Genomic DNA, 18,088 nt, shown 5'->3' with positions numbered 1-18,088 from the left:
GTGGCTTCCTCGAGTTTAACTCTCTTAGTCTTTACATACGTCACAGAATCTTGGTAAACAAAGACACAGCTAACAGAAACAATTTGCTAGAATGTACATAAGACATTTCTTCTCAACCCAAAAGTCTCTACTCTTTCCACCAAGGTCAAGAGAATCTTCACCCCCCTAGCCTTGAGTCCCAGGTGTACATCCCCTTATTGTCCCATGACTCAGCAGTCCAGGAAATCTAATGTGTATCCTTAGGATGTCTGTTTCCAGACCTCCAGTTCTGTATGTTTCAGGAGCCATAAATCAGATAGAGGTGCATATTACCACCAAGTATACAAAAAGTAGAGCCTATCTCAAGAAGACACTCAACTTACCCAATCCTTAGGTCTGCAAAATTACTGAAAATTATTTAAACTGACAAAGTCATAATTCAAACAAAGTGTGAAACAAATTCTTATTCATAGTAACTAAGAGAGTACAATAGACTCCATAGCAACATTTTATTATAAGCTAGTGACATAACAACCTTTCAAACAATGGAGTTAAAGACTCCAGTTAATTCAGTGTGGATAGTATGGGCAAAAATATAAGGTAGTTCAAAAAATACAAACCAAATCCAATACTCCATCTGTGTCACTCACTGTAATCTAACCAAGTTACAAAAATTAGCATAACAGACATACATCTGTGTTCTTACAATGTAACCCAAGACAGAACTATTTCAAAACAAATACCAACTAGACATGAATGAAAAATATAAAGTATATACTAACATTAGCAATAAAATTCTCTCTCCTAAATGACATTTAAATTCTTTCATTCCTTTGAGTAAATGCACAAAATTGTTCTCAATCATATTAATGAATTAAGAACAAAAATCAAATAAAGAAATGTTTCATCAAATGGCACTGAGGGCCAGGGACTGATTACAGGTAAGAGATCAGCATAGTAACTGAGTGAATGTCTGCACAAGTACTGATATTGGACAGGATGGGTGTTGAATCTCTACAATTCCAGGCATTTTTGGATTTAGCATAATGACATTTTCTCCGGATGACTAGAATCACAGGAAGTTTAAGGAGATTTTATAAATATGACTAGCATACAATACTATATGAACAAGAGAAAGAATGCTCACTCCTGGCTCAATGCTGTATGTCAGACTGCCCTTCCCTACACTAGACAATGGAAGACATGATGTCCCATGATTCAACTCAAAGTCTGAATAATATGGAACATTTATGATCTTCTCAACTCTTGTCTTACTGTGGAAGTTCTGATAAAATCCTTAGTGTTTATACATATGGCTGTTGACATGGTTTGGTCCAAGCTGTCCAGGGGAAGATTATCCCTGGGAAGAATTATGTCATGGATATGAATGAAATCATGGCACCTGAGGATGGAAAACATGATCTTTACAACATGTTTTCAAAAAAGGTTTGATCAAAAGTTTTCAGATCTCAGATGTAGAGCTTGAGGCCAGAATTTTCCCTATGTATCCAGGGAGCATGACATAGAATGAATGGAAAGGAACTGTTGAATATAATTAAGTTGATCTTCTGAGAGCAGGATCCTTAAAAGAGACACACAGGTGTATGTGTGTGTGTGATGTTTGTCTGCAGAAGAAACGGATTTCTCAATTGCTCCATCTTAGATCCTAGCAGACATGAAGAAGCTGCGTACTTTCACTATTTCCTTTTGGCTCCTGAAGTTTTCTCTCATCTTCTGCCATGTAACTGAACCCATTTGCTTTTGGAGGATAAAGAATAATGAAGAAAATGATGGAGATTTGAGAAGCGACTGTAATTTTTTCCTTTGGACATACGATGAAAGTACAGAAATCAATTTTTATAATATTGTTGATTTTAGGTAAGTCATTAATTTTAGTTCCTATTTCAATGTTATGTATTATAAATATTTAGCTGTGTACACCAACTGTGAGGTTCTGCCCTCTTCTTCCTCGTGTACTTTATGAACCACTGAAAATTAATTATAACATCAATCACTACTATAATTCTTTAAAATGCGTCACAGTTTAGTTTAGCTTTACTACAATGGATTGTGATGGTGGCTTCACATTATGATACTTCTGTGTTATATCAGTAGGAATTTCATTTCTGATGTATCCTGTATTATCCCACACCCCATTAAAAAATAGTGGAAATTTTCATCGGTGACCCTTTTATAAGCCATAATAAAGTTTATAATTACAAATATGTGAACTGTTTCAATGCATGTTTCAGATTTAGAAAGAAAAACTTACCTCCAAACTCTCAATTGAAAATGCAAATGAGCACGTTTGGTATTTTTACTCCTAATGAGAGGTAGCTGCTAATAGTAACAGATAAAGTGCCAACTGTGCTGGGGCAGATGAGCACATTTCAGATGGAGAGAAGATATTGTACTCAGACATCACTTAAAGGATCTCAAAGAATTAGGAAGACTGAAATGTTAAGAGAAATTTGATAACTTTTTTGAAATTGACATAGTAACAACACACTAAAAGATAAATATTAAATTGATGTGTAAAAGAACCGAAAGGATAATATTCTGATCATATGGTATAGTGTACTATTTGGATATTTTGAAATGGATAAATAAATTTAAACAAAATACATCTTATGTATGAATACATAATGGTGCAGCATTTAAGAGTTCATTAAAGAGACATTGTTTTAAATCCTATCATTTATAAGCCTAGTTTCTAGGATAAGAATTACATAAACTATTCTCCCAACACGAGTTGTTGTTTAGAATGACTCCAACCTTGAGTTACCCATTTTAAACTAGCTTTCTATTACCAGGGTTACAAACTTTTAATCATACCCAATAACTTATAAGCCAATACTCTATAACCAAGACATGCAGGATATATTTATATTTTTAAAACCAGTCAGGAAAAAAATAAAGTGGCTACACACATCTTCTATATTTAGACTAGACAGAAATTTCTTATTTTTCTAGCTGCAATTTCAACAGATATTACCTTGTCACCTTCTAAACACAATAAACACAATCACAGAGATTTTTCTAGGAAAAACAGCCAACAGCTTTCTTACCATAAAGGCTGAAGAGCTTCTAGCCCGTTTCAGGGCAGCTAGTGCAGGCAATCAGCCCATAGCAGGGCTTCTTTAGCTGTGCCTGACTCCCAGATACAGGTGCAGGGTAACTTATCAGTTTTTGTTCTGTAAATTGAGACTGCTTTTTTTTAACAATTTAAAACTAAATCAAGGGGTAGACAGCCAGCAGATAAAGTTTTAACCATTTTTCCTTTCAGCATGAAACACAGAGAAACAAGCAAGCAAAAAAATGAAAACACAGACATAAACTGACAGACATGGACATATTGGCATATGAAGGACAAAATAGAGAGGGAAGAGAACTAAATGTGCCACCAAAGGGATATCCTACCTAAGAGAACCAGAGCCAGAACTAAGGATTTCTCCAGTAGGAGCCAGAGAGGAAGCGGGATGTCTCCTGACTTCCTCCTGACCCCAGGAGAGCTCTGAAATAGCTTATGTTCATTTTCCTTCTCTTTTGCTAAAGCGTCCCAGAAAGGAGGGACTGCTGCTTTTCTGAAACCTATTCTTTCTCTCCTGTTTAAGGTCTAAGTATTCCTCTCCTTCTTCTAGGAACTCTGCTAGAGAAGGGAGAGGAGGCACAGTAGCCGCTACCTATGGTTGCCCCCCAGCGCCCTGCTTTTTTAACTTCCCCAATTCCTCATCAGTTTGTCTAATTAATTCTTTCATTAAGTTCCACCAGCTGTTCTTGGGTAAAGGCCAATGCTTGTGAACTTTCCCTGTCCATACTGTCATCAATGGCATCTTTTATAAGCGTACAGAGGCAAAGGCTAAAGGGATTTGCCTGGATGGTCCTTAGGACTTCAACTTTCTCCCAGTTATCCTTATTAAATTCTCTTCTTCTGGGAACTATGGACAGCATGAGTTCACCTGGACTAAAATTTTTTCCAATGTCTGTTTTTTAAACCCTGCTCCTCTTGCTTGAAGCAGCTCTTTCAGGCTGCAAATGAACCCTTTCTTTGTACTGCCCTGTACCTATTCGCTGCTACTATCCTAGGTGAGTCGGCTTTGGATAAGCACCATCAAGCCCAATTGTTTCCTTGGAGTACAGTTCTTAATAGCCCATCGATTAGCACATATAATTACTTACCTGTACTCTGAATTGCCTTTTACTTTCAATTTGTTCCGTGGATGCTCAAAAAAAAGCAGCTTTTCTCAGCAAGTCCTCCCTGTTCAGGAGGAGTGCCTGTTCGGGTACCACCTGTACCCAGCGACTTAGAGCTGAGCAGAGCTCACCTGAAAAGGAGGGCTGGAAAAAAAAGAGTTTGGGGAAAGAGAAGCATGGAGCAAAGACAGTGTTCTGATCAAGGCTCAACGTTTATTTCTGCAGCTCCAACTTATAAGCACTTCAACAATCAAACCTCTTCTTGAGAAAGTTCCTCTACAGAGGAAACATAGATAAGAGTTCCTCTTGGCTGAACACACTGCCCTCAAGACCTTGGCTACACACACTGCTCTTATGGTCTTGGCAATACACACTGCTCACATGGCAGTACTCTGGCTCTCCATAGTATAAAAGGCATTTAGATAAAAAAAATTTAAGGAGAATGCATTATGTGCATCATATGTGCTTTAAGTAATGTTTTTTATGTACCTGTGGAATTACAACTGAAGATTATTTTATAATAGTCTCTTCAATAGGACTGAAATCTAGTTCAAGGTTAGTATTCAGAGATAAAACAATCTTTATCGATTTTCACAAATACCAAACTTATCATATCATAGTGCCTATGTCTACAAATTCTTAAATTGTATTCAACTCTAAAGTTCTCTAATTTATGAGGCTTATTCCAATACAGTTAGACAGAAATCTAACATCTATTATATTACAAACTTCACTGCAATTGAAATTTTATATTTCAAACATCTCCCTTAATCATCATTATGCCTTGTTTTAGAATACCTGCAAGAAGATATGAGTTCTTTCTGGTATTGTTTTTTGCTACTGATGAAATCAACAAGAATCCTGATCTTTTACCCAACATGTCTTTGATAGTCTGGCTTCTTGGTGGTCAGTGTGGAGATGAATGGTCAGTTCTATATAAAAATTATTCACAAGAAAATATTAATGTGGAATTTATTAATTATGACTGTTTATCACCAGACTGTTACATACACCTTACAGGACCATCATGGAAAACTTCGTTAAAAATGTCAATTCAGTCTAGGACACCAAAGGTAAGAATTTGTAACACTAGATAAGTTTTAAAAAAAACTTTTTTTAAAGATTTATTTATTTAATGTGTGTGAGTACATTGTCTCTACCTTCGAAAAGACTAGAATGGTGCATCAGATCCCATTACAGATGGTTGTGAGCAACCTGTGGTCCCTGGGAATTGAACTTAGGACCTCTGAAATAGCAGTCAGTGCTCTTAACCACTGAGTCATCTCTCCAGCCCAAGTGAACAACTTTTAAATTCCATTTACATGTGCCTGCAAGCAATCTTAGACAGCATGCATTTATGAATGCTCTGTTATACACACACACACACAAACACACACACATACACACACACACACACACACACACACACACACACACATATATAATAAAGAGTTACATAATCAGATCATAGATGTACTGGGAAAACAGACAAAACTGTTTTCTATTCCAGGACATTCAGACTTCTCAGGAATACTCTAGACCCTATAGGAATAATACATGATATTTACAGTATAATCTTAAGATCTTTAATGGGAGTTCTGAAAAGTGAATAACATTACCTGTGTATGAGTCAAAACACTCTAACAATCATACCCCTTATGTGGGTGTCTCATCCTCTCTTCTACATCCTTTAGCTTTTCTTTGGACCATTTAATCCTAACCTGAGTGACCATGACCAGTTTCCCTATGTCCATCAGGTAGCCACCAAGGACACACACTTGTCCCATGCCATGGTCTCCTTGATGCTTCATTTTAGATGGGCCTGGATAGGACTGGTCATCTCAGATGATGACCAGGGTATTCAGTTTCTATCAGACTTGAGAGAAGAAATGCAAAGACATGGAATCTGTTTAGCTTTTGTTAATATGATCCCAAAAGACATGCAGATATACATGACAAGGGCTACGATACATGATAAACAAATTATGGAATCAACAGCAAAGGTTGTTATCATTTATGGTGAAATGAACTCTACCCTAGAAGTCAGCTTTAGAAGGTGGGAAGATTTAGGCGCAAGGAGAATCTGGATCACAACCTCACAATGGGACGTTATCACAAATAAAAATGATTTTAGCCTTGATTTCTTTCACGGGACTGTTACTTTTGAACACCACCACAGTGAGATTGCTAAATTTAAGAATTTTATGAAAACAATGAACACTGACAAATACCCAGTAAACATTTCTCAGTCTATAGGGGGGTGGAATTACTTTAATTGTTCAACCTCAATGAACAGCTATAGCAAAATGGATCATCTTACATTCAACAACACATCGGAATGGACAGCACTGCACAATTTTGACATAGTCCTGAGTGAGGAAGGCTACAATTTGTATAATGCTGTGTATGCTGTGGCCCACACCTACCATGAACTCATTCTTCTACAAGTAGAATCTCAGCAAACGGAAGTACGCAAAGGAATATTCAATGACTGTCAGCAGGTAAATTTTCTTACATATCATTATGCTTAGATATATCAATGGGATCTTTTAAATGGACCCATAGAAACAACTGTACATTAGTTAGACATTATTCTCTTAGTGGAAAGATTTCTACACTGCAAAACTCCCTAATGAATCTTTAGCACGGATAAATATCATGCACAAGGATCACATTTGATAGGAGACAATACATTTTTATATAATATCAGTGAATTTTTTGAAAAAGTGCCTCAACATTTCATCAAATTTTTAAATGGGAGTGAAGAGTTTTATCATAAAATCCTAAAGTGACTAAACTAGAATATTTTTCTAAGAATAATTTCTCAAGAATTGATACATTGACTAGGCAGTGGTGGCACATGCCTTTAATCCTAGCACTTGGGAGACTGAAGGCAAATTTCTGAGTTCGAGGTCAGTGTGGCCTAAAGTGTGAGTTGCAGAATAACAAGGGCTATACAGAGAAACCATGCCTCGGGGGAAAAAAAAAAGAATTGGCACAATTGGTTAATAGTTATTCATTTAAATTAACAAATATTTACAAAACCATAAATGATTAGGACTGCATATTTTATTCAGTTTAGGCATATCTCATATATGTATGCAGTATGTACATGAAAAACCCACAGTCAGTCTTTATTTTCACAACTTACAGACATTCAGACTTCCCTTCCTTTGCACATACATGGCTTCATTTTTTAAAAAACTACTTTTGATGAACATGCATACACACACACACACACACACACACAAATTATGTTAGTTGTTATCTAGTAATAATTTTTCTAGCACATTTTAACATTGAATGTTAATATGAAGTATATTAATTTTTAATTTAAGTATATTAATTTTAATTCATGAGGTATATCGTATTTTACTACAAGGAATTACATTACAACAGCTATCTTTCTGAAATTCATTAAGAAATTATGGGAAATTCTCAATTTCCCATTCACTTTATTGATGTGCATGTGTAAACATCTAATGATGCATCTCAATTAGGTGTCTTCCATGCTGAAATCCAGGATATTTACTAACCCTGTTGGAGAACTGGTGAACATGAAGCATAGGGAAAATCAGTGTGCAGAGTATGACATTTTCATCATTTGGAATTTTCCACAAGGCCTTGGATTAAAAGTAAAAATAGGAAGCTATTTGCCTTGTTTCCAACAGAGCCAACAACTTCATATATCTGAAGATTTGGACTGGGCCACAGAAGGAACATCAGTGGGTATACCACAATTTGAATTTTTTTCAAAATATCTAATTTTAAATTATGAAGTAATAGCACTGAAGTCATAGCTCTGTGGTTAAGACCAATTGCTACTCTTGCAAAAGACCATCCTCAGTTACAAGCACCAAAATTTGATAACTCTCAACTTCATGCAAATCTCGTTATAGGGATCAAAGACCTCTAGAATCCAAGTTCAATAGCACCCACATGCCTATTCACCCACAATACAAGAATATATTTATTAAATTTATAGCTCGGGGTGTGTGTGTGTGTGTGTGTGTGTGTGTGTGTGTGTGTAAGTAACTATATATAAAACATGAAATTTTCTGATTCATTGTGAATATATTTACAGCCTAATTAAGTATAGCATGTATTAATTAACAGAAATCTTTCTCCAGATTCAGTTATCTTTTTTAATTTATATGTTTTTATTAGCTATTTTACTTACTTACATTTCAAATGTTATCCTTCTTCCCAGTTTACACTCCTCTGAGGAGGGGTGCCTTATCTGGCATCACTGGGAGGGAAGACCCTGTTCCTGTGGAGACTTGATGGCCCAGCATAACAGAATGCTAGGGTACTAGGGGGGGAGTGGGCAGGTGATTGGGGTAGCTCCCTCATAGAAGCAGGGGAATATGGGGATGGGATAGGGGGTTCCAGGTTTTCTTTTAAGTTATGAAAACTTCATTAATTTTATGAGAATCTTATATAACATATTTTCTTCATATTCATTAAACATCTCTTGATTTACCATAACGTAACTTCTCTCTCCATACAACTGTGTGTCCTTCTTCTTTTTTTTTTTTTTTTTACAAATCATGAGAGAGAAAATGATGCCACATAACATTACTTTTGGATTGATTAGTTTTAGAAGGAAAATTTTTAAATTACTACAACCTGAATGTTACATATAAAATATTACATAAAGTAGTAAATATTGTATGACATTCAGTACATTGCAGGGTAATACAAAAAATAACGTGCCAGAAATTGTTAAGTAATACTGGTCACCAGAGGAATATTTATAGCCATATCTGTTAAGGTCTCATTATCAATCTATGGGTCATTATAAGTACAATGTATACATGAACTACACACATACATATGATAAAATATTTATGTATTGGCTCAGGTTCCCTCGTCCATGTGTAGTGTGACGTGTACTGCTGGATTCAGGAAAATTCATCAGAATGAAACAGCAGACTGCTGCTTTGATTGTGATCGGTGCCCAGAAAATGAAGTTTCCAATGAAACAGGTACATGGTTGCATGCAGAGGAAAAATTGATGTTCAACTGCCTTCTCTTTCTATACTAGAAATATGATATGATTTGGCCTAGATGAAAACTGTACAACTAAAATATCCACGTTTCAGAACTTAATCAGTTAAATAATGTCTACGTCTTTTATACACAGCAAATAACTTGCAATATCTTCTACAAACCACATTTCTTTCACAATAATATAGTTACTGATTTTATATTATACGGAAAAAGGTTAGGGGGACATACATGTGTAACTAATTTTAAACAAAAATTTTATACATAATCTATGCATATATTTATTCTTCTATGATTCTTTGTACACAGAAACTGGACTACATGACCAGTCCACAATCTTTCCCTCCATCACCCAGATTAGTTACTGAAAAAGAACAGATGCTCAACATAACAGTTGTTTAGTGAAATATATTTTAAGAGCTTAGATGGCTTAAAAGATTAAGTACTTCCTGTCAAAGAATTAGAACAAGAGTGAAGATTTCAAGGCTGCAACAGAGATGGGAGAGTGTTTATCAGCTATCACAGCCTAGCTAAGGAAAGAGGGATAAATGTGAATATCCATAACCTTCGTGCACTACAGTTTGGAATGTACAGTTGGGAAGAAAGAGATCTTCCCACAATGAGAGAGACATGCATAGGCCTATGAGGCATACAGCTTCAAGAATGAAAATATTCCTTTATGTAAATATTTGCATGAAAAATTGTATGTTTTGGTGCCTATGTGTAGATACAGACAAGAACACAACTCTCAAAGAAAACAAAGTCCATAATGTATTTCATCACCTGGCATCAAAATTATTTCTCCACACTACCCTTGTCAGTGAGTAGTGAATTTATAGCTTGAGGAATTAAATAATCTGGAATTATACCTATTAATATTCATCATTTTTCATTATTTTTGTTTAATAAATAATTTTGCTGTTCCATTCCCCATGATGGTGTTTTGTTCCATCACAAAGCATAGGTGAATAGAGAGAAATCTTAAGTTAGTTGTCCCTACAGCAAAAAGGTATGGAATAGATGTCCAACGCCAAAATATTTGTGGATATAACCACTGAATAACACAAATACACAATTATTAACTACATAATTAGGATATCTTATAAGGATTTGTTGTTCTTTGCCAGCAGATATGGAACAGTGTGTGAGTTGTACAGGTGATAAATATGCCAACTTAGAGAAAACCCACTGCCTCCAAAGAGCTGTGTCATTCCTGGCTTATGAAGATCCATTGGGGATGTCTCTAGGATGCATAGCCCTGTTCCTCTCTGCCCTCACAAGTCTAGTACTAGTCACTTTTGTGAAGTACAAGGATACTCCCATTGTGAAGGCCAATAACCGCATTCTCAGCTACATCCTGCTCATCTCTCTAGTCTTCTGTTTTCTCTGCTCATTGCTCTTCATTGGACATCCCAACCAGGCCACCTGTATCCTGCAGCAGACCACATTTGGAGTATTTTTCACAGTGGCTATTTCTACAGTGTTGGCTAAAACAATAACTGTGCTCATGGCTTTCAAGCTCACTACTCCAGGGAGAAGGATGAGAGGGATGCTGGCATCAGGGGCACCTAACTTGGTCATTCCCATTTGTACCTTAATCCAACTTGTTTTCTGTGGAATCTGGTTGGTAACATCTCCTCCCTTTATTGACAGAGATACACAATCTGAATATGGAAAGACCATCATTATTTGCAACAAAGGCTCAGTCATTGCCTTCCACTTTGTTCTGGGATACTTGGGTTCCTTGGCTCTGGGGAGCTTCACAGTGGCTTTCTTAGCTAGGAACCTTCCTGACAGATTCAATGAAGCCAAATTCCTAACCTTCAGCATGCTGGTGTTCTGCAGTGTCTGGATCACCTTCCTCCCTGTCTACCACAGCACCAGGGGAACAGTCATGGTGGTTGTGGAGGTTTTCTCTATCTTGGCTTCTAGTGCAGGCTTGCTAGGGTGCATCTTTCTTCCAAAATGTTGTGCTATCTTAGTTAGACTAGATTCAAATTTTCTGCAGAAGTACAAAGATAAATTGCCTTCTTGAATCTTCAGTAATTTTAAAGTGTTAGATGATACTTTTGCTTTGTCTTAACAAAAGTACTACTAAACCATACAAAAATTTTAAGTAAAATACCATGTTAGTACTTATAATGTAGGGCAGCACAGCACTGCCTAATATAATGCCAATTATAGAGGCAAATTGTTATGGGAGTTATAAGAAAGAAGACTATAAAGAGCACAGACTAGAATGAAGCCAGTAATCAGCATTATTCCATGTGCTCTCATTGACTGTCTGCATCCAAGTTCTTGTCTTGACTTCATTCAGTTAACTGTGAATATGGTACATAGGGGAATAAGGCTCTTCTCACATGGGTCTTTTCACCATTGTGTTTTGATACAGCAACAGAATCTAAGACATCAGCAAACTATTAAACAGCTTTGGTTGGGATTTGGAATATCACAGATTACTGTTGCAATAGAAGGCACGGTTTTGAAAATAGAAAGAAGATTGAATGTTAGTAGAGTGTGGAGCGTAGTTACAGTGTTGCATGTTGTTGATGGCCATCACAGAAGCCCTAGATTTCATAATAGCTTTATAATGTACTGTGAAAATATTCAGAATAGCAGATAACATACTAAGAAAAGTACAGTATATGAAAAAGATTATGGGCTTCAAACTGTGCCTACTGTATAAGGCTCTTGAACTTTATACGAAAACACACCATTTCCTTACAAAATGAATGTGTTTCATTCAGGGATAAAAATCGGTAGTAGAAAAAAGTCACACACGACCTTTATCACAATAAGGTCAGAGTAGTCTGTGAATATATAAATCACTCTAGATGAACGACATCATAAATGTTATGAATATAGTAGTAACTAAGGATTACTTGGTTTAATATTACACACACACAGACACACATACAAACACATACACATTATAATTTCTGAACATCAGTTGTTGAAAGTCAGTGTCATTTTCTCTCAAAGTATTGTTTGTTGCTTTTATTTTTAACTGTTATTTTGTAGTTTATTTTGATGGTGTAATTTAATTGTTTTGTCTTTATATTTCCTATGTCCAGAACACCACTTGTACCCCTCCATACACTCCTAAAATGTGCATGGCATCTTATTTCATTAATGCTTACTGAGCGCATATATATATATATTTGTATATACATATACATTTTAAAATATAAACTGTAGAGACCATGTAAAATTGCATGTATTTATGTTCTGATGGCTCATTATTTGGTACGAACTGGCCAATATTTGTTTCCTTCCCTGGTTATAACTCATCTTCCATTCTTTACAGGAGATTTACAGTCTTCTGTAAACGGTTGTGTAGGGTAGAAGCTTTTCAAGCTTTCTTCCTTCCATGCTGCCATGCACAGTGCAGTAATCCTTCTTCAGATCATATTTTGTGTGTCATATTGGTAAAACGTCATGGTCTACCTATGCTCTTTCTAGAATATTTATATTCACAACCAGTTTCCTCATTCTTTGACTCACAAGATCTTTCCCACCATCTTCTTTACTATTCCCTGAGCCTTGGATGAGGGAATATTTTCTAAGAGAATACATTGAATTGTTTCCTCCACCTGAATGCGCATGCAATAACTATCACTCTATCACAACATCTTTAAAAACAAGATCAAAATGAACTCTTCATTATCACAGGAAATACTCCAAAATCTAAGTGGATTCTTTTTGTTTTGTTTTTTTTTGTTTTGTTTTGTTTTGTTTTAATCTGGTTCATAGGAGTTTGCTGCACTTATCTGACTGGGTGTAGGCATCAAATGTCAATTCTCACAAAAATCAATTTTAGAAAACATCAGGGAAGTGCAAACACCTAGGAAACAGTCACCTTTAACTGCTCCATTTCAAGGAAGAGACCTCGGGGTAGCTAATGATGTGGAGATGCAAATTCAGACAATTCTTTTATGTTTTAGCTTTTAACTTTCAGCTGCTTTTTATTTCCATGCTGGAGAACGAGAGGAGAAATGTATAATTGAAGACATTCCAAGTGACACATTGATAACAGGTGGGTAAGACAGATTTTTCTACTGACATTTTTGAGGAACAATGTCGTTTTATGTTGTAATGCTAATCTCCAGAGGTCTGCATTATTCAGCAGTGATTATAATGCTAAATAACTTTTTCTCTGATATGTTTTATGTTAAGTAAAACTCACATGAAATTTTCCTTGAGGTTGCAATTTATAATTTATAGAACAGGGAGCCTGTTTGACACCTCAGAATATAACCTTGATTTGTTTTAGGGCTGTCATATTTCCTCAAGTAGAAAATCTCTGAGGTCACCTAGCAAATTAACTGTGCAGACCCTGTGTGAAGATTTCTGACAACTCTAATAAATCAGGACACACAGCCTGAGTCTAAATACATCAAATTTCCTAAACTCAATGAATCTGTGGGGAGTGAGGACCATGAGGGTGTCCTACCTACAGAACTTGTCTATGTTCACCACACTGTCACCACATCGATTTCTTTATGCTCCAGGATAGAAACACATTGCTACATAGGTGAGCTTCACCCATCTTCTGAGAAAGATGTAAGCACTCAGTAATTTCACCATCATATTCAAAGTCCTACAATTTTTCTAACATCAGAATCAATATCAAATTTTCTAATTTTAATGCAAAGAAAAATTAGAAGCTAAATGTATCATGATTCATCACTAATACTAATTATGTCTTTCATTGATTAATATCGAATCATTTCTGTTCATTTGACTATTATTCGGTGTTCTAATTTCAAGAATAATAATCTGGTTTGAAAATTTTAAAGAAATTAAACAAGCATGTAAGGAAGAGTTTGCAGTAAGCAAAATGGAAAGTTAAATTATAGAATCTATATGTAGAAGAGTAAGAAACTGAGTAGTACTGCAGCCCTCTGTGCTGTCAGTCACTGAGGGAGGAAGTTGTTTTGGAGTCTGTAGTGTTGAAAAACATCCTGAATTAAGATCTGAGCCCTGATACCTCACACAAGCCTTCTAGCTCTACCTTTGTTGCTCTGCTTCTGAAAACAATGGAGATGATATAACAGAACACACTCCTTTGGATTATGAGGATATGGACCTAGCACACAGGAGACACCAGTGTCTGCTCAGTGTGTCCTCAGTGAGTACCTGGATACCTGGGTAAATCCTAGTACAGATGAGGATTTTCCTGGTTACTCTTGAATTTTCAAACTTACAAGTCAAGGAGCAATAGAAAAATAGGAGAGACATATGATCTGTATATTGGTGGCATGGAGCTGAAAAACCACTGGGACACTAGAGTTGTGAAAGAAGAAAGCTTATTATGACTGCACAGTGCTCTTACAGATGCATGAGTAGAGGTCCCACAGCTCTTCTCAAGCTCTAGCTGAACTCACCTCAATTACCATCAAAACTCTCATTTCCCAAGGATTGTGCCTGCAGGCATCACACTACGAAGCAATGCAGACTAACTTCAGTTTCTATATCTTAATAGTGTTTATTTATTTGATATTTATTTATATTGTATATGTGAGTACACTGTCACTGTTCACACACACCTGAATAGAGCATCAGATCCCATTACAGATGGTTGTTAACCATCGTGTGGTTGCTAGGAACTGAACTCAGGACCTCTGGAAGAGGAGTCAGTACTCTTAACAGCTGAGCCATCTTCACAGGCTCTTAAGTTCAGTTTCTAAAACTCAAATTCAATATAGGAAATTTTTAAATATGTCAGGTGGCATGTTTTGAAAAATATCAAAATACTAAAACCCCAAACAAGAACAGGCAATAGAAAGACATCCGCAAACAATTCAGAAAGGAATATAAATAATTTTAATTTTTGAAAGAAAATAGAGAAACAAATGAAAATAATGGGGATTTTAACTATTGGAATCATTAAAATCACACATACACAAATGTACACATAACAATCAAAAACTAAAAAATATGAAACTAGGAACTCATGGAATGAATTGAACAGAATTGAAAAAGTAAGTGAAGGAAACTGGGTTACCAAAGTAGAGGAGACCTCGACAGAAGAAGTAATGAAAGACTAGAAAAGACTGTGAGAGACATGGAGGGACCAAGCAGGTGAGCATTCCTATACCTGAAGCCCACATGCAAAGACAAAAGTAATAGATGCACTATGAAAAAAGGTGTGGAAACTGATGAAACTGAAAGATCTTCCTGTGTTCAGAGGAGAGTGATGTGGGAAGCCACGCCCAGGGCACCACAATCCCAGTGCTAAAGGACCAACAGCAGAGCCTCCTCTTTAATCACCACTGCATTTCTGGATATTCCAGATAATATACTAATATAATTCTTAACATTTATTCTTTAAAATCCCCTTAATGATAAGATTTTATTGTATGCTAATTTTTCATTATAAAATGCTATGCACTCCTTTAAATTCTGTTCAACACCAAGTCTGACTTTAGTTCTATTTGCTTTAGTTCCTGAGCTTTCCATAGTGTATATATGATCATGAAGGCAGTATTAAACACACCATGGAAAAAAGTGATTATCAAAATATACTCCCATCCTAATGTTGAAGTTAATCCTAAAATGCAAATGGACCTAAAATGACCTGGAATCTGTGAAAACTTGATTATGTCCAAGGTCCCATAGATACAACAAGAGCACATATGAACTGTGTGCTGTGTCTCCTTCCATATCTTATCACTGGTAGACTCATAAAAATGTATCCATTCAGAAAGTTGAGGAGATGACCTCAGAGCCAGGCATCGAAGGATGTTTTTCTCATTAAGGCTAAACACAGACCACAAAGATACTGCAAAATCTACCACTTTACAGACAGAGAAAATACTTTAAAGTCACTTCAACTGTCTAATAGCTGGTGAATCTGAGCCATTTCAGTTATCAGGGGACAAAGTGTCCCTGGACAAAAAAAGCACCTGGTATGTCACTGACTTGCTGCAGGTGTTTTGTCAAGGTTGGTTCCCACTTCCTGACTTTGTCTCTAATGTAACAAACATGGCTCCTGAGTTCCTGCTCTAAGTGTGATGGACAAGGAGGCGTGCCTTCAGCTCTAATCCCTTAAGGAATGGAAAGGTGTTTGAGGAGCACAGGCCTATGCTGGAAGTGGAGAGAGGGACAATACAGGACTTGACAACTAAAGGAACTACAGCAAGCTCAGCATAGGAAAGCCTTGCCTGGAGACTCCTATGATACATTCTGTGTATTCCAAGTTGTTTCCCTTAGTTTTACTTAACAGTGCTCCTTAACAATAAATTAGAGGTAGTTCTGTGTGGGAAGAAACTGAAGACATCTTTAATGGTACATAGGGAGGACAGGGTATTCCTCTGGCCTAGTGAGTTCCTTGGAGATCTTTTCTCATTTCTTTTTCCTCTTTGAAATAAAAAGGGTTGTTTGTTTGTTTGTTTGTTTGTCTGTTTATTCAACTGGTTTGGTTTTGTTTCTCTGTATATATTGGAGGGAGCAGTATACACGCATAGCTGTGGCTCCCTGCTGTGGCCAGAGAAGGTATCAGATCATGAGAAGCAGCAATTACAGGCAGCCGAAAGCCTCTTGATGTAGGTGCTGGGCAGTAATCTCCATTACTCTAAAAAGGCAAGAGCTCATATCCACAGAGACTTCTCTCTTGCCTACTTTGCTTTTCATTCTTCCTTTCATTTTCTAAAAATGAGGCTGGTAGTCCCTTGTAACAAGGAAATTCTGGGAGACAAGAAGACTTGTTGGGAAGACTGGTGATCATTCATAAAAACAGATAACTAAAGAAAAAATACTGCAAGGCATGGAGAACACATGAGTACTGCCTTCCTTTGAAAGGGGTTCTGATAGCATCTGATCTGTCTGCATAAGTACAGCATGGCTTTTAAGTACAAATCTTATTATAGACCATGAAACAAGAGAAAAGTGGCATATTAAATAAATATTGCTAAAACTCCAGTAGGACAGGCCTCATTCCAGACTCTACTGCAGATCTTTCTGCACCCAGCAATGCCCTGGATTTAGAGCTCTCTGGGCCAGAAGCCTGATTCAAGGATTCAAATATCAGTGATTTGCTGAGGACAGGCTCCCAGACAGAAAGGCAGACACTGAGAAGCAAACTCAGATACACTGACACCCATCCTGAAATCTTGGGGGACATAGGAACTTGGGTGAACCAATGACCACTTCTAACTTTATAACCCAGAGAACTGAAAGAGGGCTGTACATAGAACCTTTGATGCCTTTCTTCACAGGAACATTTAATATTCAAAATATAAGATAGGTAAATGCATGGACAAAATTAAAATTTTTGTCTATTGGAATCTTTAAAAAACAAATATGCATACGAAACTGGAAGCACAATATCTGAAACTAGTAACACATGGAATTGATTCCATAGAAAACAACAAGAAGAGATTAGTAAAAGAGACTGTATTACGAAAGTAGAATAGCCCTCACACACAAAAGGAATGTGAGATCAGAAAAAAGGTGTAAGAGCTATGGAAAAGTGTTTCTTTTACTCCATGTGTACGGGAGCTCTTGCCATGCTGAAAGAATTGTGGCAAAGCACCTTGTCCCACAGGTGAAAGTGTGTGGAAACCTCTGTCCCAGGAGTTGTTTGCTCAGTCTAGACTGACCCCTCCCCCAAATTTACTCCTCCCATAACCAATGTTTCCCTTCTGACATCTGCTGGCCAAACAGAGCATGACAGCTCCCTTCTTTTTTCCTGCTTGCCTGAGGCATTGAGTGGAGTGGCATATAGTTAGGGATAAAGGAATCTGAACAAAGGCAAGAAGAAACTGCCCTCCACTTCTGGTAATGCAACATTACTGTAATGCTGGGATTTTAAAATGAGGATCACACTGGCATTTGTCAACTAAAATAGCGAATTTAGCGTGCACTTTAGTTAACCTCAACCATGTAGCTCAGCAGTATTTTA

At 36.7% G+C, this 18,088-nt stretch overlaps 1 protein-coding gene across 2 annotated transcripts; it reads left to right on the top strand.

The window, feature by feature from the left end:
* The first annotated feature begins 1,654 nt into the window (after positions 1–1,654).
* On the top strand, positions 1,655–11,218 carry Vmn2r9 (vomeronasal 2, receptor 9). Of its 2 annotated transcripts, none has more exons than XM_030254654.1 (6): positions 1,655–1,857; positions 4,967–5,246; positions 5,868–6,674; positions 7,674–7,898; positions 9,038–9,161; positions 10,314–11,218. In XM_030254654.1, the coding sequence occupies exons 1-6, from the start codon at positions 1,655–1,657 to the stop codon at positions 11,216–11,218; spliced, it is 2,544 nt and encodes an 847-aa protein (XP_030110514.1). The 2 variants fall into 2 exon arrangements, with proteins under 2 accessions (XP_030110514.1, NP_001098091.1); NM_001104621.1 differs by having other exon boundaries at positions 10,311–11,218.
* Positions 11,219–18,088: the final 6,870 nt, after the last annotated feature.

This window comes from Mus musculus, chromosome 5 (assembly GCF_000001635.26).
Source record: "Mus musculus strain C57BL/6J chromosome 5, GRCm38.p6 C57BL/6J".
NCBI classification, from domain to species: domain Eukaryota; kingdom Metazoa; phylum Chordata; class Mammalia; order Rodentia; family Muridae; genus Mus; species Mus musculus.
This window is presented reverse-complemented; position numbering and strand designations above follow the sequence as displayed.